At 37.7% G+C, this 26105-nt stretch overlaps 1 protein-coding gene across 10 annotated transcripts in view; it reads right to left on the bottom strand.

The window, feature by feature from the left end:
• Nucleotides 1-21920, bottom strand: part of Sanbr (SANT and BTB domain regulator of CSR) — a 74130-nt gene extending 52210 nt beyond the window's left edge. For 3 of the 10 annotated variants that reach the window (XR_010040573.1, XM_063229469.1, XM_063229470.1), the window contains exons 1-6: nt 21628-21920; nt 18637-18767; nt 10360-10517; nt 5866-6052; nt 4786-4879; nt 2070-2308 (exon numbers count right to left, since the gene is read on the bottom strand). Coding sequence is in view for 8 of the 10 variants with exons in the window: in XM_063229469.1 (XP_063085539.1) it covers nt 2070-2308; nt 4786-4879; nt 5866-6052; nt 10360-10509 (670 nt within the window). In the remaining 2 variants the exon portion in view is untranslated. Of the gene's footprint in view, nt 1-2069; nt 2309-4785; nt 4880-5865; nt 6053-10359; nt 10518-15468; nt 17649-18636; nt 18768-21210; nt 21507-21627 lie in introns of those variants that run through there. The other 7 variants (XR_010040574.1, XM_063229471.1, XM_063229468.1 and 4 more) reach the window with 6 other exon arrangements.
• Nucleotides 21921-26105: the final 4185 nt, after the last annotated feature.

Raw genomic sequence — 26105 nt, 5'->3', positions numbered from 1 at the left:
CTGGATTTTAAGTGGGGTATCTCAGAGAGCCTCCATAGCTGCTGCTATCTATCCGCCATGTTCTCCCGAATGAAAGATTAGTTTTAATAATTATCCTTGGTATCATTTAAACACTGATTCTCAAACTCTCAGTCTTAGGACTCCTCTTCAATCTTAAAAAGTGAAAAATTCTAAAAAGCTTTTTGTTTTTGTGAGTTATGTCTTATCAGTATTCATATTAGAAATTTTAAAAATATTTATTTTAAAATAGAAATATATTGACATATTTTTGAGAAACAACTTTATTTTCCAAAATGAAAAAAATATTAAGAGCAGCAGGGCTTGAAATACTTTTTGCAAATCCCTTCAATACTAAATAGAAGACAGCTGTATTATGTCTGTTTTCATATTCATATTTCAATGGCCTTCTTCAGTATTATACAGAAATTAAGTTTCTTAAAATTTAATTGTAATGAAATCTGAAACCTTATCAATAAATTTTCCTGTTAAATGATTTATCTTGCATTTCAAATGGATCATTAATCCATTCTTAAATATCATTCATTGATTGTTTAGAAAATAATTAGCTCATTGAGCTATGCAGAGCTTTTTTTTTTTTTTTTTTGGTACTAGGGATTGAACTCACGACCTAATACTTGCCAGGCAGGCGCTTATGTCACTGAGCTAAATCCTTGGCCCCCATTGCAGAGCTTTCAAATGTTGAGACATTTCATTGTGCAATATATATTTTTAAAATCACATTTATTGAGCTGCACATGGTGGCACACGCCTATGAGTACAGCACAAAGGAGGTTGAGGGAGGATTGCAATTTTTGGGGGGCGGTGAGAGACAGGGTCTTGCTATATAGTCCAGACTGGCTTTGACTTCATTATGTGGCCCAGGCTGGTCTCAAACACTGAGCAATCTTCCTAAGATTACAGGGATGTGTCACTAGGACCAGCTTGAAGACTTCAAGCTTGAATCCTACCCAGTGAAACAAGATAAAAAATAAAAAGCTCTGGGTAAGAGTTCAGTGAAAAGACTATTTTCATTTCTTTTCTTTCTTTTTTTTTTTTTGTCTTTTTTGAGACAGGGTCTCGTGCCATGCAGTTCAGGCTGGCCTTGAGCTCACTTTGTAGCCCAGGCTGGTCTCAAAACACGCAACAATCCTCCTGCCTCAGCCTCCCAAGTGCTGGGATTACAGGCATGAGCCAGCATGCCTGGTGAAAAGACTATTTTCAAACCTTTTGTTTTCAGCAACAACAAAAACCAAAATCATATTTACTAATATGATCATCAATTAGATCCCATTAGGAAAGTCTCACTATGTAGTGCAGGCTGGCTTTGAATTCACTATATATCCAGGCTGGCCTCAAACTTACGGAGATCCTCCTGCTCAGCCTCCCAAGTGCTGGGATCATACATATCCCAGTCTTAGGAAAGCCTTTTGAGTACTGAAAAGACGTCATGCACATGGAAGCAGGGAATTTTTCCAAAATGCTTTCCCTCAAGACAGTCATCACACACTGCCATGTAAAGAAGTGTACTTCCCCTTTTACCATGCAGAGCTCATTCAAGACTTAAAATTTAAAAATTAGAAATTTTTACTGCTTCAAGGATATTACTAAGTGAACTGACATATTTTCTTTTGTTCCTTTCTATCCATGAATGGATGGTGTTAAGTCTGTAACGACTACTGGTACAGTCTGGTGCTCCTACCTTGATTTATAGTTTTGCTCAGCATTGCCTTTGTATCACTTGAGAAAAATTTAACACGGTAAAAAGATAAATAAGATCTTGGTATTATTGTGTAAATCATTTTAATCTTGTGGACTCTCTAAAATGGGTCTCCAGAACCCAGTCGTCTACACACAATATGTTAAGAATTGCTGACCTAGAAATCTGTTTATTTCCATAAACAGTAAATTTACTAAATTTTAGCAAATAACTAAATTTATAAAAAAGCATCAGTATCAGTTTTCAAGATACCAATGTTCAAATAATTTTCTATATTTTATTTTTGGCCTCAAACAACGATCAATTGACATGGAAATTTCACTATAAAATAAAGCAACAGATTATATTTTACCTAAAGTAGGCGTCTCACAATCTTTATTCTCCTTTGTATTCCTTTTAACATATTTTATCAACCAGTTGAAAATGTGAACATCACAATGAACTGAAATGTCCACCTCTTCCCAGCGCTGGGCATCCATCGATAAATATTCAGCAAAGTACTTCATTTCAGATATCAAAAGATCTCGTGGGCAAATAAAATCTTCTTTCAAATTTTTTCCTTCATCACATACATGAATCACCATGTTTGGCCTTCATAAAAAATGTTACACAGAAATGAAATTAGTAGAGTTTTACAAGAAGCTCTAAGAATACTGACATTCATTGGTGGTAAAAAAACCAGATTTTTAATTTTTATTTTATTTTTGTCTTTTTGAGACTGAGTTTCACTATGAAGTTCACGTTTGCCTTGAACTGACTTTGTAGTCCAGGCTGGCCTCAAACTTGCAGCAATCCTTTTGCCTCAACCTCCCAATGCTGGGATTACAGGCATGTGCCACCACACCTGACTGAACAGGTTTTTTTTTTGTTTTTTTTGTTTTTTTTTTGGTACCAGGGGATTGAACTCATGACCCCAGGCCTGCAGGCAGACACTTACACTGCTGAGCTAAACTCCTGGCCCCAAAATAATTTTTTTTTTTGTACTGAGGATTGAGCTCATGACCTCACTCTTGCCAGGCAGGCGCTTACACGAATGAGCTAAATATCTGGCCCTTGAACAGGTTTAAAAAAAAAAAAAAAAGATTTTGACCACAAAAAGAATTTTTAAAACTTTCCACAAACTGTTCTAAGAAAATTACGGAAGCTAGGTGTGCTAGCGCGCACCTGTAATTCCACCAATTGGGAGGCTGAGGGAGGAGGATCGGTATGAATTTGAGGCCAGCCTGGCCTACATAATGAGTTCAAGGCCAGCTTAAATTGCATAGTGAAGCCATGTCTCAAAAAGACCATTAAAAAATATATATATACTATGTATACACATACATACATATATAGTAAAAATATAAACAGTTAACTGCTACAATAAAACAAAGTTTCTGTGGCTTTTTGGGCCACAGTATGGACTATCAGATAACCCCTAAATGAAAAAAGTAACTGGCAAATTTCTGTATCACACAGACAAATTTAACAGTTTAACAATCAAATCTAAGAGAGGCAGGTACAGTACCCTGTAATACCAGCTCCTCAGGCTGGAGGATTGTGAGCTAGAGACCAGTTTGGGCAACACAACAAAACTGCTTCAGAATTAAAAAAAAAAAAAAGAAAGAAAGAAAAAGAAAAGAAAAGAAAAAAGAAAAAGATAAGACAAGAAATCAAAACAATAAAAAGTAAAAAAAAAAAAAAAAGGATTTGGGTATAGTTTAGAAGTGGCACATTTGCCTATTATGCTCAAAACTCTAGGTTTAATCTCTAACTCCACTGAAAAACACTCCAAAATCTATGTGAATAAACTAATGCCACTTATCTATACACATGCTCAAAGTTTACTGTGTTAAAACACCCATAACAAAATTACATCTTACCTACTTTTAAGTGTACAGTTCAGTGGCATTAAGTAACATCCACATTGCCCTTCAATTACAGCCATCATTCTTTTCCAGAATGGTTTTTAAAAGGTGAATTTTAAGCTGGGTGCAGTGGCTCACACCTATGATCCAAACTCCGGAAGTCTGTGCAAAAGCACTGAAAATCTGAGCCCAGCCTTGGCAATTTAATTTAGCAGGTCTCTGCCTCAAAGAAAAAATAAAGGGAGCTGGCAGGTAGGGTGGGTGGATGGGTAGGGATGCAGCTCAGTTTGAAGGCCTCAGCCTTAACAGCCACTACTGCTAACCAAACCAAAGCAAAAAAGTGAATTTTATGATACATAAATTAGATACCAATGAAGCTGTTATTAAAAATCTACCAAAAATAAGGTACATAAAGAAATGTTGAGGGATGATGAAAATGTTCTGTACTTTGTTTAGGTACAGACTCAAAATAATACAATGCATGCAATTTATTATATACAAATTATATAAAATATCATAAAATACCAAAATTTACAACATAATAAAAGATATACTCTTTTATTTTTTTCTGGTATCAGGAATCGAACTCAAGTCCTCACACTTGCCAGGCAGGTGCTATGTTATTGAGCTATATCCCTAACTCCACAATCTTTCAATTTTCAATTGATAATCACATTCAAATAGTTCTAAAACATCTAAATTTTTAATGAAGATGAAAAATTATTGGCATATGGATTTTTCTTTGGATATTAAAACTTACTTTTCATAGCTTTATGTTCATAGATGTTATTTCTAATTTTACAAATATGAAAATGAATTTTTAAAATGGCAAGCTATCATCTAGATTATAACGGGTAAGTCATATGATTAAGTATTATGCAATTGCTTTTCTTTCAACACGTAAGCTGGGTATGATGGTGCACGCCTACAATCCCAGCTCTGGGAGGCTGAGGCAGAAGGATCACTGTGAGCTCGAGGCCAGGCTGGGCTACATAGTGAGTTTAAGGCCAAGTTAAACTAATAGCAAGACACTGTCTCCAAAATGGAAATATGAACTAAACTGATTCCTACTTTTTCAGCAACTGTGTAATATGAAATTCCTAAATTATGTTAACTGATGCATATAAACATGAATATTTTATAATTTAATGTAATTCATATAAACATGAATATTTTATAAGTTGATATTAAATCTTATCTAACAAACAATCAGCCTCCTACCCTTCAGATTCTTCAGTCTTTTCTCCATCATTATGAGTAGTACAATTTTCACTTTCTGAAGAACAATTCCTTGAGGAAGCTATACTGTGTCTTCCTTAAATATAGAAATATACACATACAATGAAAAAAAGAGGTGGAGGGTTAGTATTTCTTGCTGAGAAAGGGTTTTTACTTACTGAATGCAGTTAGGTAAGTGGCATGGTTCCCAAGGCTAGCTAAAGAGAGTATTTATGTGGCATTTCTCATTTTAATACAAATATCTTAAAAGTCACATAGAAGAAACTACGACTACAAAAAAAAAAATCACACATTGCAATGGACATTTCAAAAATACTGACATGGTATGTATCAGTAAGAGCTAAATGTTCAAAATCCAACAACATAAGCAGTTTTACATTAATACTCTGACTGCTACTGATGAGATTAAATTAACTCAGTAGACTCCAAGGATTCTAAAACCAGTTATTCCCAATATAATTGCAGAAAACATTTATTCTACCTTGCCACTGTTAACTGTAGTAAAAAGTTGCTGCAAAAAAGATTATATGAGAGACAAGTAAGGTTTTCTCAGTCCAAAAAGCAAATAAAAACAAAGTAAAATAGTATACAGTTAGGTAAAATTTCCTTTATAATATAATAAAATTAATAAATATTTATAACAAATAACAAACAATATATGAAATAAATATGCCAATGGACCAGAGTTGAAAATTTTGGTAAGGTTAGGATTTTGTTTTGGAAATAGTGTTTAACCTAAAAATTAACACTCTAAAATGGTTTTAAAAAATAGTAACATCAGTTATAATTTTTGTGTGTGTGTGACAGGGTCTTCCTGTGCAGTTCAGGCTGGCCTTGAACTTGCAGCGATCCTCCTGTCAGCCTCCTTAGTGCTGGGATTACAGGCATGTGCCACTATGGTTGACAGTTACAATTTTTGAAATTCAGGAAGGTACAAAATATGAACAGACCTTATTTTAATGTTTTTATAAGCCTGTAAACACAGAAAGAAAAGTTGACTAGAACATGTAAATTTATGCAGAATTATAAGGACACACTGTAAATTTTATTTTAAAACCATACCTGTTTTGGAAACTGCCTCCTGACCAACTGGAGTCTCCTGAAAATCTCCCTGTGTATCAAGAAGTGAAGATTTGATGTATGTGGCTAGAGTTTCAACAGGACTCTCGCCAGCAGCCATCAGGGGATTATACTGATTGTCAACAGGTGAGCTTCCACTGCTCTTCAGTTCATCAAATCTTTTTGCACACTGTTACAACATAAAACAAAACAAAGGGTGGTTAAATTAAAAATCCAAGATGTTTTCTGGCCCTTTGTTCAGATACTTTTCTATAATCGTTTTTCTTAAGATTAATAAAGATTAATATGTGGTAACGTCTACAAAATGTGTACTTGTTTCAACACACAAAAGCCTGTGACTTACTTTTTCTTCTTTAAAATTCGTGGTAGAATTCTTTTTTTAAAATATTCTTTAACCCAAAGGTATACTGTGTTTATGCTCCTGCAGAAAAATGAGGACTGTCTTTACTAACCACATTTCCCTTTGGTATACATCTATTATCAAGTGACAATATTAACAATTTAAACATTTGGCTTTTATTCCTATATTAATCAGGTTTTCACAAGGAGTAACATTGAAGTCTACCTTTAATGGAAAGGAAACCCAAAAGCATCAAATTAATAACACTACATTTTAAAAAATTAAGATAATGAAATCTGCCAGAGTTTTGGTTCAGTGGAATAAGAGCCTGCCTGGCAAGTGCAAGGTCGTGAAAAAAACAACAAAAAAAGATAATGAAATCTTCATTTTTACTGACAGATTCACCTGACACAAAACATCCTATGGTGATACTATGTCATGTACTTGAGCAGACTTTCCTCTAGCAGTGTTTTACAAAACCCATTAGTTGCTCATTATCAATTTAGAAGGTCCAGCTTAGCAATTACGAAAAAGAAATAAAGGGCCAAGAATTTAGCTGAGCAGTTCCAACTGCCTGTCTGGCAAGTGTGAGGTTGAGAGTTCGATTGCTAGTACAAAAAAAAGGGAAATAAATAGTATACTAGATTAGAAATTACCAAGAGTATATTAAACATAGTAAGGTTAAGTACCCCTTTATGAAAATCTTGTTTCTAGGTCACAATATAAAATGCCTTCCCTAGTGCGGGTCATCATCAAACACTGCTATAGCATCCATTTTAAAATCATCAACATGACTGTGGATGGTATATTACAAAACAGATAAATAATCTGTGGCATAAAAAACTATATATATGAATATACATGACTACCAATCAGGAAAATGCAACTCATTCATTTATCAGCTACCTACTATATAGTCAGCATTCTTTTTTTTTTTTTTTTTGTCTTTTTTGGTCTTTTTCGTTTTTATTGGTACCAGGGATCGAACTCACGACTGCCTCTTTGCAAGGCAGGTGCTTATGCTGCTGAGCTAAATCCCCAGCCCCTTTTTTTTGTCTTTTTGAGACAGGGTCTCACTATGCAGTTTAGGCTGACCTTGAGCTCACTTTGTAGCCCAGGCTGGTCTTGAACTTGCAACGATCCTCCTGTCTTAGTCTTCCGAGCGCTGGGATTACAAGCATGTGCCACTAAGCCTGGCCAGCATTCTTTAAATAATGACTGTTAACATGATTATTAAATATTAAGAAATACTTAATAACCTAAGATTTAGTCTTTCAAAAAGTAAATATTTTTAAAAAGGACTTTCGTCCAGAGTATATAAAAATGCTTACTGCTCAATAATTAATAAAAGACATCAAAATGTCCAAATATTTGAAGTAATTCATCTTCCCTCTACTTTCAAAATATCCAGTCTTTGAGGTAGAAAAAAAAATCCAGGAAATTAACATTCAAGAAACTTAAAGGTAACACAGAGGTTTTTTGTCTAGTAGGTATTAAAGCAATGTTGAAATAATAAGTCAATGTGAAAGCGTCAAAGGGGTTATTAGAAGAAAGAGATCAATACATTACAATACCAGATCCATAAACAGATTGAAGAATTTCAAATCAATAATAAAAATAAAATATTCAATAAACATTGGGATAGCTAGTCATTAGGAAAAGAAAACCCAGTTTAAACTAAACTACAGATGGAGTCAAGATTTAAATAGGAAAAAGGAAAGTGACCAGGAGAATGTAGATAAATATGTATCATCGTAACTTCAAAGTGACAAGAATTTTCACAACAGGATAGTAAATAAAGATATGAAAAAGTGAAATATTCATAGATGTTAAGAGTTTTAAATATTCGCGTATAAGAGACTAGCACAGGGGCTGGGGATTTAGCTCAGCGGCATAAGTGCCTGCCTTGCAAGCAGGCAGTCGTGAGTTCGATCCCTGGTACCGATAAAAACGAAAAAGACAAAAAAGAAAATGAAAAAAAAAAGAGTTAATGTACGTATAAAAAATTTTTAAAAAGTTAATATACTTAGCACACAGAAAACTTAAACTCTAACAAAATAAATTTGCATACAGAAAATAATATGAAATAAAATGCAAAATTTCAACTTCTCTAGGACCTAATGAAAAGTAAAACTATAGTGAGAACCAGCCATAATGATGTGCACCTGTAATACCAGCTATGTAGGAGGCTGAGGTAGGACTATCACTTGAGCCCAAGAGCTCGAGGCCAGAATGGGAAACATAGCAAGACCTTATCTCAAAACAAAACAAAAACCCACAATAAAATAACATTAAAATTAAACATACACACATATATATGTGTGTGTGTGTGTATATATATATATATATACACAAACAATGTTTGATACACAAAATGCAAGGATCAGGCACTCAGCTAGGTTAAGTAAGGTATAAACATGGATGACTTACTAGTGGGCAATGTGACAACGTGCAACACAGACTGTGAAAATGCATGTGCCCTCTAACCCAGGAAGTCTGCTTCTGTGACCATCCTCTAACAAAATGATATAAGGTATTTGTTACAGCAATAGTATAGTAGATAAAATTTGGAAAAAATGGCCTAAATATCTGAAGAAAAGGGACTGGATATATAATTATGTTATGGGTCAAATAATCTGTCATAAATGTTACAAAGTCTACTGACTGGCATACAAAGATATTCGTAATATGCTAAGTGAATAAAGCAAGTAGCAAAACAGTACACAGTATTTGTTGTACGTTCTCTGTAAGAATTAGCACAGGGAACTGGGGATGTGGCTCAGTGGTATGCATGAGGCCCTGAGTTCAATGTCCTAGGAACAGAAAACAGTATGGAAGGATACACACAAGTGTCAATAGCTTGTGTTAGGAAAGGTCAGATTTATAATTCTGACTACAATTCTGATGTTTTACTTTCTACGTATGTATTCCTTAAGATATGTTTTGTAAATAAGTATTAAAATATTACCATTATCTATAAATACTCTCATGTTTAGTTGTATTTTACCCCCAACCCCAGATTGGGGACTAAACCAGTCCTCAACTGGGGCCTTTCACCCCAAACCACATTCTTAGTCCTTTTTGAGATAGGGTCTTGCTAAGGCACTGAATTGCCCAGACTGTACTTGAACTTGCAATCTTTCTGCCTCAGTCAGTCAGAGTGCTGGAATTACAGGTATATGCCACAATGTATGGCTTATATTTTCATTTTGTAAAAAACTTCTAAATAGATGATTCTGAAGATACAATGAATACTGTATTAAAGGAATGATGCTTTATTGTCAATTTTCTTAGGTTTGATAATGTACTGCAATTATGTAATAATATCCTTATTTTAAGGAGATGCATTCTGCAGTCTATAGGGATAAACCATCATGTGCATGAAAATTACATTTATATGTCATAGAAATAAATCATATATGAAGATATCAAGCAAATAAGAATTGCTGAATACATGTTATAGGACTGTGCTACTCTTTAAACTTTTCTGTAGATTTGAAAGCATTCATAATGAAAAATTGGAAAAGCAGATGAATTTGCCAGTTTTTTCTGTTCAAAAATAAAACTAAAAAAAAAGCCAGCTGTTGTAATATTGCAATGTGTATTTGAAGATAAATTTGAGGTATATATACAAAACATGGATACATTATTTCATAATTCATATTTTGTACTTGATAAATCTTGTACTGAGTACTATGTTAATATTCTTATTATTGAGACTTAATTTCTTTTAATTTTTTAGCCTAATTTCTGCTTTATAAATATTATGGTTGTCTTACTCAGATTAGGGATATTTTAAATTAATATATCTCTATTTTGAATTTGTGAATTTTGTCACATTAATGTATCTTGGTCTAAAGTCTACTTTTTCAAAATTGAAAAAAAAGCCAGCTGGGCATAGTGGCACACGCCTGTAACCCCAGCACTCAGGAGGGGTCTCATTCTCTAGTTCAGGCTGGCCTTGAACTCATTATGTAGCCCAGGCTGGCCTCAAACTTGTAGTGAACTTCCTGCCTCAGCCTCCTGAGTGCTGGGATTACAGTTGTGTGTCACTATACCCAGTCTGTTGCTTCTTTAAATTGATCACTTTTTCTATTTTTTGTTTTTCAGAAAATAACTGAGGGACTGTTATTTACCTCTTTGGGTGTTAATCCAGGCACAAGTCTTGCAATGCTTTCCCAGTTGATGGTCTGAGGGATTCCAATTAATGGATAAAGGATCATGTCGAGTACCATTTGATTGTTATTGTTCAGGAAATTGTTGTTTTCTGAATATCCACGACTCATCTTTTGAACTAGGGGTAGAGAGGAAAACACAGCTTTATTTACATCTGAAATCCAAATGTTTTCAGAGCATAACAGATTAATTTATGCCAAAAAATTACATGATACTATATAAAGAAAAAATAAAATTGCTTTAAAATAAGAACATTCAGGCCAAACTCTTCAAATATAAAAGTATACTTATATTCTAAATATTTTATTTGATAGTTATTAAAAGTATAATAAAGTAATAAAGTAAGCCATTTGCAGACTGTGGGAGGAGAGAACAAGAAGTCAACAAGAAGCAAGCCCTCTCTGTGAGTTGGCACCATGCACGAGCCTCTGAGGGTATGACAAGACCCCACTTCCTTCTGGCACACAGGCTGGGAGACAAGAGCCAGCTCTGCCCCTCACCATACTGGTCTGGAGAAACACAGGCTGCAATGATAGTTATTGAGGTAAAATACAATTTAATGCTTGTAGTGTTTAGTATTTCACTGACTTTGCAGGTCTAAAGCTGGTAGTCTGCTCATTTATTTAGAGGATAACAATACGCAGTGTGGCTTCTATGGGGATTCTCCATCTGAAGGTGGCAGCAATTGTTAATTCCCTATTGTCTTGTTTGGAAGTCTTGTACCGTTTTCATTATTTTGTTGGGATGAGTTTTATTCCGTTTTTCTTGCTTGATTTCATTATATCCAGCAGCATAGGTAGTTATTTTAAAGATAACAAGCTATATTATGGTAGCTATCTTGGATTTACTATTATCTTGTTTTGAAATCCTTCATTGTGTCATTTTTTTTTTACTCTGTTCTGTTTGATTTTTATTATGTCTGAAGGTATGGGCAGCTATTTTGAAGACAAGAGGCATTATGATAACCATTGTTGATTTCCTTTTATCTTGTTTTGATATCCTGTATCTCTTATACTGGTTCATTTTGATTGGCTTTATTTTATTTTGCTTGGTTTTTTTCCTCTTTAAAATAAAAGTAATAAAGTATTAATGGCAGGATCTAGGTGGTAGGTACACAGATGTTGAAATTTTTTTTTTGGTACCAGAGATCGAACCCATACCTATGTGCTTGCAAGGCAAGCGCTTATGCCACTGAGCTAAATCCCTAGCCCCTAAACTTTTTACTTTGCCATATGTTCAAAATTTTTTACAATGCTGGGCATGGTGATGCATGCCTATAATCCCAGCACTCAAGGCAGTAGGAATGCCTCAAGTTTGAGGCCAGTCTGGGCCACACAGTGAGTTCAAGGCCACCCTGCACTACAAAGTGAGACCCTGTCTTAAAAAAAAAAAAATTGTAATAAAATGTTAAGAGAAGTGAATTTATTTTCCTAGAAAAAAAACCTTGGGGTTGGGGATTTAGCTCTGTGGCACAGTGTCTGCTTGGCAAGTATGAGGTCCTGAGTTCAATTCCTGATCCCTTCCCTGCAAAAAATCTCACATGTGTGATTTATATACTGACTAGCAATTTATAAATGGTGTAAATAAACTGTGAAAGTGCCCATACATTGCTGTTAAAAGAATTATAATTTCATTCTCTTCCTAAGCAATATTCCCTTTATTTTTCCTATGAGTAATGTTCATGCCATGATTAATGAGGGCTAAGCACACTAACTTTTTATTGACTAAATATATGAGACTTAAAGTTAATCTGACAATTTAGGCTAAGAGTTATAGTGTGCTGTGGTTATTAGTTATAAGTGAGAATATATCATACAATGCAATTACTGTATGTTCTCCTGCTTTTTTTTTTTTTTCTTGAGACAAGCTCTCTTTGCAATTAAGGCTGGCCTTCAATTCATTATGTAGCCTATGCTGGCCTTGAATTCACAGCGGTCTCTGCCTCAGTTTTCTGAGTGCTGGGATTATAGGCATGTGCCACCATGCTTAGCATGTTTATATATCTGAAAGAACTTTTTCTTGCAAGTTCTTCTCTTCAGAAACAATATGACAACTGGCCTGAGAAGGATTAATGCTTTTACACACAAACATGTACCGTGACATACACAAAAGGCCAAGGCACTGCACAAATACACCCAGTCCTCAGAATGGAGGCTTGGTGCCCCACCATGCTCTCCTTCATCACAACCCCAGTTTAATTCAGTCTTCTGAATAACATAGTCATGCTCCTCATCTTACTCAAGGGTGGCAACCCAGCAGGCTACAAAATAATGCACACAAAGGGGATTTGGGTGGTTTTAAACACACAGTTCAACCAAGAGCGGGAGCCCAGCTGTGTACCATACACTAGGGACACAAAACTTACTGTGACCGTGATATGTGTCCTATATTTAAGGAAGACCTTGCAGAAAAATAGGTAATTTAAACATAATACTATCTGACCCAAGAGCCAAAGCAGACGGCAGGCAAGGGAGGGCAGAAGAGGAAATGGAGCAGCTGTGACTTACTGAGTATCTATTAGGAGCTAATCTCTGCTCTTTACATGTTATTTCAATAAATCCTTAACACAGTCCCATAAAATTGGTGCTATTCTCATTTTAAACATGAAGAAGCTGGTTCAGCAAAAGTAAGTAATTTGTACTAGCTCATGGAGCTAAAAAACCAAAAACTCAAATAAAAAAGGACTCTCGAACCCGTATGGTTTCCATTCTATGAGAGGGGTTTCTATGGGGGAGGAAATGGTCAGAGTAATGACTGGGGAGCAGGACCGCACAGATTGGGAAGGAAGCTAAGTTTCAGTGAAAGACTCTGAGAGCTCCTGCGTGTGACACAGGGAAGGGAAAAGGCTATGGCCTCACACAGAAAAAGAAGCTACCTACTGAAACTTAAAACACTGCATCTGGACATGGTGGCACATGCCTGTTATCCCAGCACTTGGGACCTGGGGCAGGAGAACTGTCGTAAGTTTGAGGCCAGCCTGGGCTACACAGTGAGTTCAGGACCAGTCTAAACTACATTGTGAGTACTTCTTTCAAAAAAAACAAAACAAAAGAAACTTTGAAGTATTTTAGGAAACTGTTTTCATAATCAGTGTACTTAAAGACACTTATTCGATTCAAACATTTACTAAGTCCCCACTATGTCCCAGGTACTGTATCTGAAGTTGGAACATAAATTTACAGATGAAAGTAAGAACAAATGTCTTTGGTTGGTTGTATCAATGATTTTACTAATATTGAATTCTTAGTTGAGGACAAAATCTCTAAATGTAAGCTATTCAAATGGGAAAACATGGCCTATTTTAGGAAAAGAAACACAAAGATGCCCTTATAGACAAATATGGTGAGGGGAAAAGTAGTGTTAACCTCTACTACACAGGAGTCTAAAGCTCTGGTATGCATTTCAGCACCATTATATATATATATATATATATATATATATATATATATATATATGTGTATATATATATATTTTTTTAATTTAAAGAAAAGGAAACAAAAAAATACATGGAGATAAAAAAAAAGGGGTAGAAATAATATAAAATTACAGAAAAACAAACGGTAAGAAATCGCCAGTTGACAAGTTACACATTGTCATCCCAGAAATAGCTGTTCAGGTAACAGAATCAAAGCATTTAGAATGACATTCAAAAAGTGACACTACAAACAGTTCTGCTCAATGATCGAACAAAAGCTCAGTAATATGGTTATCAGTCCTACACACTTGCTTTACATCTCAAAGAGGGTAAGATTAAACATATCAAAACAGAACAAAACAGTTAAAAAAAAAACAATTTAAAGAATTACAGATTTCAAAGCAAGTCCACTGGAGATCCTCACCATCCATCTAACTGTCTCTAGCCTCCTACAAATAGTTGTCCCCATCTTCACCCACTTTATATACTTATTGCATATTATAGAACTAATCAAATCATCATAGGATGATGATGAAGGCTCCTTAGGTCCTCAAGATCTAACATTAGGGAAGACAACAATAACCACCATCGCATCTCTCATTCTCTTTGTGATTGATAGCCATCCCCCTCTCTACATATGCTGAAAAACTGAACTCAAGAAACCAGTCTAACGTCACTCTAATCAGCGAACAATACTATTGCTAGAATTTATATCATAATGCTACAGAGTTAGCATTGGGTTTCTTAGCGTCTCTTCTTCAGAGTATCTGTTCATTACATCTTGCATTATATAATCTGTTCCCGTAAATTATTAAAAAAAAAAACTCGTGTGAATTTCTACATATATATCTATCCTCTCTGTATTATAGGGAAAACCAAGTCGTAGCAAGACAGCAAAACAATTTCCTAGAAAAACATGCAATGGATAAGACATATAAGACCACAATATAGATGATCTTCCATAGTTACTATGTTTTCTCTTGTTATTTTCAATAGATTTGTCCACAACACCGGCTTAATATAGTTAAACATAGTATTACCTATTTTTATAAAAACTCAACTTTGAAAGCATTGTAGGATTTGAGAGCTGTTAATAGTTAATACCAGTATGGGGCTGGAGATTTAGCTCAGCGGCATAAGCGCCTGCCTTGCAAGCAGGCAGTTGTGAGTTCGATCCCTGGTACCGATAAAAAGGAAAAAGACAAAAAACAAACAAACAAACAAAAAAAATAGTTAATACCAGTATGGATATCCTTTACATCTTGTCATCTTCAGAGTAGTTGCCTCTACTTTTAGGGTTGATACTAACAAGCATACCAAATTCAAATAAAATCAGCCAAGGCCAACCCATAAGTCTTATGATTCAGATTCAATTAAGATCAGTCATAGTAAGATAATGTAAGTATTACAGGATTTCAGTTTAAGTTAATAGGAAAGTAAGGATAGTTACCATGGTATAACCTGCTATTTTTGGGTCAAGGTGTCTGTGCCCTCAACTCTGACATGAGTGGACAGACCAGAACAAATTAAATTCAAACTAAATATGGCGATAAGACTACTGTGTCTTTTAAATCCTTCTACACCATTAACAATGACCTCTGCCTTTTCTTTTTATAGTGTTTCAGAGCTGTCTATACTAAAGACTATAGCTTACCGTCTCTGCCTCATGTCTGCTACTCCACTTTTCTGCTATAATTTGTCCACCTTACTCCCTCATTCCACTGTCTGCCCCGTTCACTGAGGCCTCTCTGCCACTGTTGCTGGAATCCTGGTATCCCTTCCTCTCTTTCTCTGGAATGTCCTTCAGCACTCTCTGTAGGGTTGGATTGGTGGCCACGAACTCCCACAGTTCCTCCTTGTCTTGGAAGCATCTTATTTCTCCATTAATTTTGAGAGAGAGTTTTGATGGGTATATGAGCTTTGGTTGCATATTATTTTCTTTCAGGACTTGGAATATTCCTCCCCACTCCCTTCTTGACTTAAGAGTTTGTGTTGATAAGTCTGCTGTTATTTTGATAATTTTCCCATTGTAGGTAATCTGCATCTTTTCTCTGGCTGCTTTTAATATTCTGTTCTTTTGGTGGATTTCTGGAATCTTGATTATCATATGTCTAGGCATAGATCTGTTTTGGTTGTAGGTAGCTGGTGTTCTGTATGCCTCTTTTATCTGGATAGCATTTCTTTTTGCTATACATGGGAAATTTTGCTTTAATATATCTGTGAATATTCTTTGTATTTCATTTTTGGTTGCTCCTGCTTCCTCACTCACATTCTTTATTCTTAAGTTATGTATCTTTTTGTCATCTTGTAGTCTTTGAATTGTTTCTTTCTGGTTCCTTGTTATTTTTAAGAGGCTTTTTCTTTCACAATCATATGCCATAAATCTCTCTTCAAGTTTCAGAAGGCTGTCTTTAGTTTCTGTCAAGGCATTTTGCCAGTGTTCAATGGAGTTTTTAGTTTCCTGGTATTCTCTTTGGATCTGTTTCATGTATTCTAAGTTATGTTTAAATTCTTCTTCAGAAGTTTCTCTTTCTTTTCTGATTTCCTCAGTTCTTCCATCTGTGTTCTCTTGGGTGGGACTTGTCATTTCTTTAATTAATCTCTTTATATCTTGCCTCATTTGGATCAGGAGTACAGCTTTAAATTCATCTATGAGGTCATGAAGGTATTTTTTAATTTTGACTGAAGCTGTGTCCAGTATTGGATGGTTACTGTGCTTGTTCTCTTCAGTGTTTACTTCTCCTGGGCTTATTTTCTCATGTTGGGCAGCTGGAGATTTTTTTTAAAATTTTTATCTCTTGTCATGTTTCTGGTTTCTTTCAGACTGGAGTGTCCTGGCGGCCTCTGGCCCTCTCCGTATTGCTTAGGGCCTTTCAGAAGCGTGCTGACTTGAGTTTTTGCTGTCCTCCCCAATTTGCTGTTATCTGGGGTAGGCTGGGATGCAGGGGTGGTACAGGCTAGCCTCCAGCCTCTGTGCCAGTCAATCTGTAAATAAGGCTGTACTTTCTGGATGTCACTGAGTTGTGACTATTTTGTATCTGCTTATTGGGCCCCAAGCAGAGGCTTGGTTTAGCCCCAGTAGCTCCTGCCAGTTCTCTCTGTACCAGAAGCAGCTGACTAATGTCACTATGGCACAGGGTTCTGCCCAAATCCCAGCTGTTCTCTTCCAGACCTCTCTGTGATAGGAGCACCAGGACAACAGGTCTGTCCAAATCCAAGATGTCTTCCACTAGTTCTCTGTATGACGCTGAAGCCAGCACAGCGTCAGGCTCTGCCCAATTTCAAGACGTCCTCCACCAGCCCTCCCTACAGGGGGACTTGGTAATGTCACCGAGCTATAGGTTCTGCCCAACTCTAAGATGTCTGCCGCCAGACTCTCTGTGTTATTGATGTCCCCGTGGTGGCGGGCACTGCCCAGTTCCAAGATGTTCTCTGGCCAACCCCAGCAGCCGCGGGGTCTCCAGTACTCATCAGGGTTCGGTGCAGGTCCTCCTCTTGGGTCTACTGCACACCACGCCTCTCGCCCTCCCTGCGGTCTCGGCACAGCGTGGAATGGTCAGAAAACTGCACAGCGTTCGGCTTCGGAGCTCCAGAACCTTTCACAATCTCTTCTGGTGCAGCGGGGCAGTCCTGGCTGCTTCTCAGGGTCCCAGGTCTCAGTTTCTAGCAGTCACCAAAAGCCAACACAGCTTTTCCTGTTGGGTCCACGGGTCAGTTTGCTGATTTAAAGGCGCGGGATTTGCAGCCTCCCGTTATCAGCCTTCACAGTCTCAGCATGACTTTAAATCCTCCAGCTGCGCTGTCATATTGAATGAAAGATGACTGCTGAACAAACTGAAATGAAAAAAGGCACAAACACAGGAACCGAGGACAACTTAGAGCCTGGGTTCCTTTATTTTAAGTGATTAAGGATGGTTGTTTCCTCAAAGTATACCTGAGAAATCTTTCACATGAGTTTTAGGACTTAAAACTTTCTCCCTGGGTCATTACTGCACTTCAATTCCTTGATTTGTTTGGACCTCCCAGCTGATTAGTTTTGCTTTTTATTTTTCTTTTCTTTTCTGTTTTTTTTTTTTTTGATCTTACATAGAAATCTTCAATAATATTTGAACTGCTATCAAGTGAAATTTTATAAAATAGGTAAGGAATCCTTATTTCAACCTTGGTTCAATTCAGTTTAATTCAAACAGCAGTTTTTCCAAATAATCTCTTTATGCTGGGCATATTGTTGAATTCCTGTCACTCATGAAGACTCATGGTGTTACAATGAGACATGGAGAAACAGGACAAAATATTTTGTCTGAGCTATCATCTGATCCCCAAAGAGATCCAACTGCCCACGACCATGATGACGTTCGCCAAAATCCAGCCCCTGCCGGCCATCAAGGTCACGGGCCACGTGCAGCAGCACCATTATATTCTAACCATCAAGGTAAGTTAGCCGTCCTTGTGGATGCAGGAATAAAAGGTGATGAAACTACCTCTGACTGACAGCATGGAGAGAATCAAAGGAATTACTTTATAAAATCAATCTGAAAACACTGAAAGTACCTCTCAAAGGAGATGCAGTGTACAAAAACATTAACTATTTTCTAGGGTAGTGCTGAGGACTGAGATGTTTAAAACACTGCTCAGGGATTGGAATATTTGTCCTCTCTCAATACAACAATAATTACTACTGTGTAATCATTTGCATAAGACTATGATGTAGCATATCAGGTGGCAGACATTATAGTTATCCTCTGTGTTTGTATGAACATTAAAAAAGACATAGAAAGATATTAAGCACTCTAAAATCATAGCTTATCACCCAGGGACATACCTTATTGAAAGGTCAGTGCACTGTAGGAGTTGTGTGTGTAGGTCCAGAGGCAGACTGTCTAAGGTTGCATCCAGTCTTACTTTTTAAGGTATTACCTAGTTCGGATTTTATCTGTGCTTCAATTTTCTCTTCTGTAAAACAAAGGTAAAAATAGGGGCTAGTTCACATACTTTTGAGGATACTTTGGATAGCAAGTATTACCTGGCACACAGAGGGGAATACATAATGATTGTAGTCAAAGCATTAGCATTACTGAGCTCTTGGATTAAGCAGATTTATTAAGATTAGCATTATAAATCAGGTGGTACAGAAATGCAAGTTGGAGTCCAGCCTGGGCAACTTAGCAAGAGTCTCTCAAAAAACAAAACAAGGGGCTGGGGATTTAGCTCAGCGGCTTAAGTGCCTGCCTTGCAAGCAGGCAGTCGTGAGTTCGATCCCTGGTACCGGTAAAAACGAAAAAGACAAAACAAAACAAAACAAAAATGCTGAGGATGTAGCTCCCTGTGAAAGCCCTGGGTTTAATCCTGTGTGCCCACACATGCACACGCCTACACACACAAAGGAAAAAACATACTATGATAGATAAAAAGATACTAATAACTCAATGAAGTAAGCTGCTAATTGAATAGAATGAGTTATAGTTACTAACCTAGCTTTAACACTCTAGTAAGACAACCTGGGGCTTCAAGTGTCTCAGCTATAAGGAAAATACCTATGTTTAGTAGTATTATGAGAGCTAAATAATACTAGAAAGACCTATCATACTCTGACATGCAACATGTGCAACAATTTATTATTACTATTACTTCTCCTTTTGTACTTTGCTCATTACTGACATAAAAAATTCCCAGTAATCAGTTTAATAACTGTAACTGTATCAAGTAGAAACAGAACTTCATTCTTTTTTAAAGTTGGTCATTGCACCCTCTGATGAATGTGATCATTATGTACACCTAAAATGCAAAAATAAACTTAATTTTTAAAAAAAGTTGGCTATCACAAAGTCAGGTGAATTGAATGAATCCAAAAGTAATGTCCTTTCATATATCCTTGGCTGAATTTTATGAAAATTTCTGGAAAGAAGGCTTGGAAGAATGTTGGAAAAGACCTGAGAAATTTGCTTATTTTTCCCTTCAGCCCACAGGACTACAGTTTCTCTTATGCACAGGGACTAGTGTTTATGATTTCTAGAAAATCACACATGTATTGCCAAAAATGTTTGCTAAATTAATAAGTCACAAAGCTTAAGAGAGACTATGTTTTTCAATCCTCTCCAAACTGAAGATCCATAACTCATTTAAACAAGTATTTACACAGTACAAAAATAAGTGGGAATCCTGTCCTACCAAATTAACCAACAATTTTGAATGCACTTTTTTTTTTTTTGTACTGGGAATCAAATTTAGGACCTTTTGCTGGCCAGGCAGGCACTTATGCCATTGGGCTATATTCCTGACCCTTAAATGAACATTCTTGAAAGTAGGAGCTGGTTTCTCACTAGTAAAAAAAAAAAAAGAAAAGAAAAAAAGTCACTGCTCTCCATTACATACATAGTACATGCATCATTTCTCATTCCACACGGTTTGTGGAGCAGGGGCTGGACTGCTTCATTGTAATTTGTTTGAACCTCAGCACAAAGCAGTCTAGAACAGATTTCAGGGTAAGGAACTTGTTTGGGTGTTATGTCTTTTTTAAAGAAACATTCTATTAAAATTCTAAAACACTGTCCATATCGAACACTTAAAAACTTACATATACATTTCAAATCATACTCGTTCATGCTATACCCGTTTAAGAATAATTTGAATAATCTAGATGTGAAAACAATTTGGATATGGTGGGGTGCGTTTATAATCCCAACACTCAGGAAGCAGAGGTAGGAGGATTGCTGTGAGTGTGAGGCCAGCCTGGCTACTACAAAGTGACCTCAAGTCCAGCCTGAACTGCATAGTGAGATGCTGTCTCAAAAAGACAAAGAAAAGGCAAAAACAAAAACAAAAACCCCCAACAATTTGGGCTGGAGGTACAGTGGCAGAAAGCCTGCCTAGCATGCGTGAGGTCCTGGGTTCTATCCTCAGCATGGGTGGGTGGGGGGAAGTAATTTTGAAACCAAAAATAAATGTTAATAAAAGGAAAAGTATTTTGCAAAAGGGAAGAGCACCAAAAGATGAAGGGAGAGGAGAGGAAAGGGATGTTATGTACATGCACCGTACTGCAAACATGTACTAATAAAAATTTTTAAATACCCTATTTAATAGATTATACTTCTAAAGAACACACCTCTTGCTCCCCCCTTATTCCCGTATCTCAGCTTTTGTACATTTATTACTACCACAACCTCTGTAACTTCCCACCAAATAGAGGATCTGAATCCTCTATCCGAATTTTTTCTTTGTGCACACAGAACCGCTAGACTTTTATTATTTTGCCCAGGTAGTGGCAAGGATGGGGGTAAGGTCGAAGGCCTCTCTGGCAGTAGCTTAACACTGAGTCACCCCGGACCCAGACTTCCAGACCCCTGACCACACACAAGAGAGGTGGCAGGCTTCGGTCCTGCATAAAGTAAAACCATACCCAGGGCCAGAATGTGGAGGTCAAAGCCTTTCAAACCCTGGCCCGGAGGCTCCTGCGCGGCGCGCCCTGCGAGCACCCCGGACCTTTGCGGCTCCCTCGCCGCTCCCTCTGCGTCTGGTAGGCGCAGAAAGTCTCGGGGCGCGGGGCCAGTGAGGGGCGACACAAAGGCGTCCCGGCAAGGGCTAGGCAGGACGGAAGCGGGATACCACGGATCTCCTCAGTAGGAGAGCGGACGCTAGCCGCCTCAGGCTCGGAGAGCAGGCGGCCGCGCCGGGGGGCGTTCGGCAGCCGGAGCCCCGCCCCAGGTACCCCGAGTGGGGGTGGGGACAGCGGCGGGACGGCGGGCGGCGAGCGGTACCGCCTCTCGCCCCATTTCTCGTTTCCCAGTCGGCGCCAGTCTTACGGCGTCTCGCTCACCTCCAAAGGGCCAAAGAGGCCTTCCCTGCGCCTCTGTCACGAGCAGCAGCCAGCGCCCGCCCGCTGTCTTGCCAAGGAGCCCGCGAGACACAACCCGCAACCCCGCGCGGTACCCGCACGCGCCGCCCACCCCGGCGACCGCTCTAAGGCGGTGGCCCGGCACCAGCTCCAGGGGCTGGGGGCGGGTTAAAGCGCCGAGCCGATGCCATCCGGCCAATCGCTAGCCAGCACTATGGCAGCGGAGCCAATGAGCAGCGAGCTCCGGCGGGGCGGGAGGGAGCCCGACGCGCGGCCCAAGCCGGCGGCTGCTGGGTTTTCGAGGTCCCTTTCCCTTCTGACTCTCAGGCTTGTCGCAGTGCAGCGTCCCCACCCTCCTGGCGTCCTGTCTCTTAGCAACCAGAGCACCGGAGCCCGGTTTTAGGTGGCCAACTAAATCCCGAAGAAAGGAGAATATCTGAGAGATAAAGGAGCTTGAGTTAAAACAGATGAAGTAGCTCACGGCGCAGGCCCTTTTGGTGTATCTGTTTAGGGAGAACGGAAATTTATATGATCCGAGGGGTGCCCAAAGCACGTTGTGTGAAACATTGTGTATACCAGAAGGTGACTCTTAAAAATATATAACAGAATTCCAGATGCGGTTTTCTACATTAATAGCGTCCGCAAGTATGTGTTACTGTGAATACTACCAAGTGGGAATCTAGTAAAGTGCGTTACGTTCAGTATTGTAAATGCTACGTGCTCATATCTCAAGGTTTTACTTGGTATGTGTCTATCTTGAGAAACAAAATTAAATTTAGAAAGGACAGAAAAAAGTAAAGACTATCGAAATGAATAATTACGATGAGATCACACAGAAAGTCAGTTTTCGTTCCTTCCATCCTTGACTTTGTTGGTCTGAGGATTGAACCCAGGGTCTCAAGCATGAGTTACCCTTTTAAAAAATCTGAGCTAAGTTTCTCGGGGTAGCTTGAATTGGTGATTCTCTGGCCTGAGCCTCCGAGTGACGGATTACAGGTGTATATGCCACCTGTGACCTTTATGTTCCATAAAGACATTGAAGTTTGGCAAGTTATATGTTACTAAAGTTACGTTGTGGTGGCGCTCGCCTGCAGTTCCAGGTACTCCAGAGGCTGGAGCAGGAGGATTGCAAAGTGGAGCCCAATCTGGGCAATTTATTGAGACCCTGTTTCAAAAATAAATAGATTTAAAAAAAATTAAAAATAAAGGGCTGGGAATGTAGCTCAGTGTTCCCTGGGTAGGGGTTGAAAAATAAGAGGTAGGGTGATGTTTAAAGTATGTCTGCTCTCTGTTTACTCCTTTTTTTCGTTCGCACAGGCTGGTGTCAGCTGGTGGTAAGCCACTTTAAACCGTGAGAACAAGAGCAATCCATAGGGCACAGCTGAGCAATAATACAGAACAAACCTGGTCCTGAATTAGCTTTTGATGCAGAGAATACTTCTGGGCTTAGATGAGAAATAATTATCTTATGATAGCTACTGTAATTTTTTGGTTTTTGGTTTTTGGCTTTTTTAGTCTCTACATAGCTTTCTGTGCCCAAAGACAAAGTTGTCCTTGAAATGATGTGCCACAGTAACAGAGATCTAAGATGTACTGTATATGACATTAGTTGATAGACATTCTCAGGTATTTTGGGGAAAATGTCATCTCAGATGTTGGGAAAAGTTGGAAAGCTGATTATGAAACTTATAACTGAGGAAATGATTTAGAGATAGACAGGTGAGTTTGTGTTGACTATCATTCCTTGTTTTTATAGCAAGATTCAACCAAAAGAGATGATGTCAGTTAAGAAGCAACCAGTTTTCAGGCAGAGATGGAAGAAGAAAGAATGCTACTATTGGAGCCCCTGTATATCTATCAACCCACATGCTAAGTATCTCTGAGACTTTTGGATATATATCTGAAGCTTTTTGTAATCCTCTTGACTTTTCACAGTTACACAAAGATAGATTTATGGTCCTTGAGAGATCAGCTTCTTCAGTCTTTTCAATTTAATGCTCACAGAAAAAGTTTAAGTGGCTTGTCCAAGGTCAGATAGCCAACTCATTAAGTTCAGTGACCTTTGCCCAGAACCTTTCTTTGGCACTGTGCAGATGTTTCTCCTTGAGCCTTGTATATAGAACAGGCAAGGCTTCCAATTCCTCTTCTGTAACAAGTCTAACCCCTTTGCATTCATAGCTTGTTTATGCTTCTAATAGTTTTAGTACAGTCTACATTGCTTTAAAAGGGAGACCCCAACACAGTGGCTTAAACACAATAGTTTGTCTCTGAAATTACAATAGAAGAGGGTGGCCAAGGGCCTAGTAGGGCTGCTTAGTCATCCTTGACACACAGAATTTTGTCTCAGCGTCTGACATGGTCAAAGAACTCATATTCCTGTTGACACTGCAGAGACGGTATGGATAGAGGCAGGGCAAGGGAAATATATGCTATGGGTATTTTTTTTAACCATATATATACAATTTGTTTGGTTCTGTTTTTTTGAGGCAAGGCTTCATTATGTACTTTACACTGGCCTTGAACTCATTATGTAGCCCAGGCTGTCCCTAAACTCTCAGTGATCCTCCTGAGCCTCCTGAGTGCTGAGATTATAGGCCTGTGCCACCATGACTGACTTAAAACACTTTTTGACAAATTAAAAAAATATATTTATGGTGTACAGCGTATTGTTTTGAAATATGTATCCATTACAGAATGACTAAAGAATCTACATAGTATTTGTGTATTATTATTTATGCATTTATTTGTGATAAGGACACTTTATTATTTATGCATTTATTTGTGATAAGGACATCTCAGCAATATTCAAGTATGTAATACATGGCTATGTTATACAATAGACCTTTTGAACTTATTTCTCTTTATCAAAATTTCACTATCATTTGATCAGTATTTCTCCAGTCTCCCCACTGTCCTTAGCTCTAGGTAACTACCATTCAACTTTGGGTTTGAGTTTTTAAGATTTCACATATAGCTCATAACTTTTTGTTTCTTATTTTATTTAGTATAATAGCTTCCAGATTAATCCATGTTATTTTATTTGTATATTTATTTTTTTTTTTCCGGTACTGGGGATCAAACTCACGACTATGTGCTTGCAACGCAGGCGCTTATGCTGCTGAGCTAAATCCCCACCCCCTATTTTTTGTCTTTTTGAGACAAGGTTTTGCTATGCAGTTCAGGCTGGTCTTGAACTCACTTTGTAGTCCAGGTTGATCTTGAATTTACAGTGTTCTACCTGCCTCAGTCTCCTGAGTGCAGGGATTACTGGCTTGTGACACTATGCCAAACTCCATGTTGTTTTAAATGACAAAATTTCCTTCCATTTTTATGTCTGAATACTATTCTATTGTGTATATGCCACATTTTCTTTATTTCATTGATGGACACTTAAGTTGACTCTGTAACTTGGCTATTATAAATTATGCTGCAAAGAACATGGCAGCACAGACATCTTTTTGACATGCTGATTTAATTACCTAGTATTAGGATTGTTGGGTCATATAGATATGGATCTATTTTTAGTTTTTGAGGAACCTCCATAATGTTGCATAAGGGCCATACTAATTACATTCCCACCAACAGCATCCAAGGTGCCTTTTCTTCTCCTCCTCACCAACACTTGTTTCCTCTTTTGGATAAGCATTCCAATAGGTATAAAGTAATACTGCATTGTGGTTTAGATTTGCAATGTCTGATAGTAATATTAAGCATTTTTTTCATATACCTGTTGCATGCTGCAGGACTTTTAAGGCCATGATCCAGAAATCACATGCTCGCTTATGTTTATAATCCCTTTGGTTAGAACTAACTATGAAGGAGAATTTAACTAAACAGTGTACACTCTGAACAGCTATAGAGTTAACTAAAATGTGGGAGTTCCACTTAAAAATTATGGGGCAGTCAATATGGATGGTCAATTAGCAATAGACTAATAGACCAATGTCAAGGATTGTAAACTACTATCCAGAACTCTATTCTTGACTTGCTGAGAATATATTATTTTTGAAAAAAAATTTTTTTAAAGTTTTGAGACAGGATCTTGCTATGTAGAACAGACTGCACTTGACCTCACTGTGTCATAAGCTGTGGCTTAAGCTGTGGTCCAATTGCCAGTAACAACAACAAAAAATGTGGTTGATAGAAATAAGGAAAATCCATAGGCTCCTGAATTTGGTCTTCATGATGATTTTTAGTTTTTACTGGGATCTTTCTTAGTCTTTTCATCTTCCACTTCCAGAGATGTAGGTTCTTGATTCATTTTTAATTTATGGAACATTAACAAATTTCAAATGAAACTGTATTGACTATTCATCTATATCTTTTTTTTTTTTTTTGGTCTTTTTCTTTTTTATCGGTACCGGGGACTGAACTCATGACCACACACTTGCAACGCAGGCGCTCATGCCGCTGAGCTAAACCCCCAGCCTATATATCTTTTGGAGACAAGGTTTCACTAT

The sequence above is a fragment of the Cavia porcellus genome, unplaced genomic scaffold (genome assembly GCF_034190915.1).
Source record: "Cavia porcellus strain 051 isolate PalLab524CR breed Dunkin Hartley unplaced genomic scaffold, mCavPor4.1 scaffold_18, whole genome shotgun sequence".
In the NCBI taxonomy this organism is placed as follows: domain Eukaryota; kingdom Metazoa; phylum Chordata; class Mammalia; order Rodentia; family Caviidae; genus Cavia; species Cavia porcellus.
Note: the sequence above shows the minus strand (reverse complement) of the source record. Positions and strands in the feature narration are given on the sequence as shown.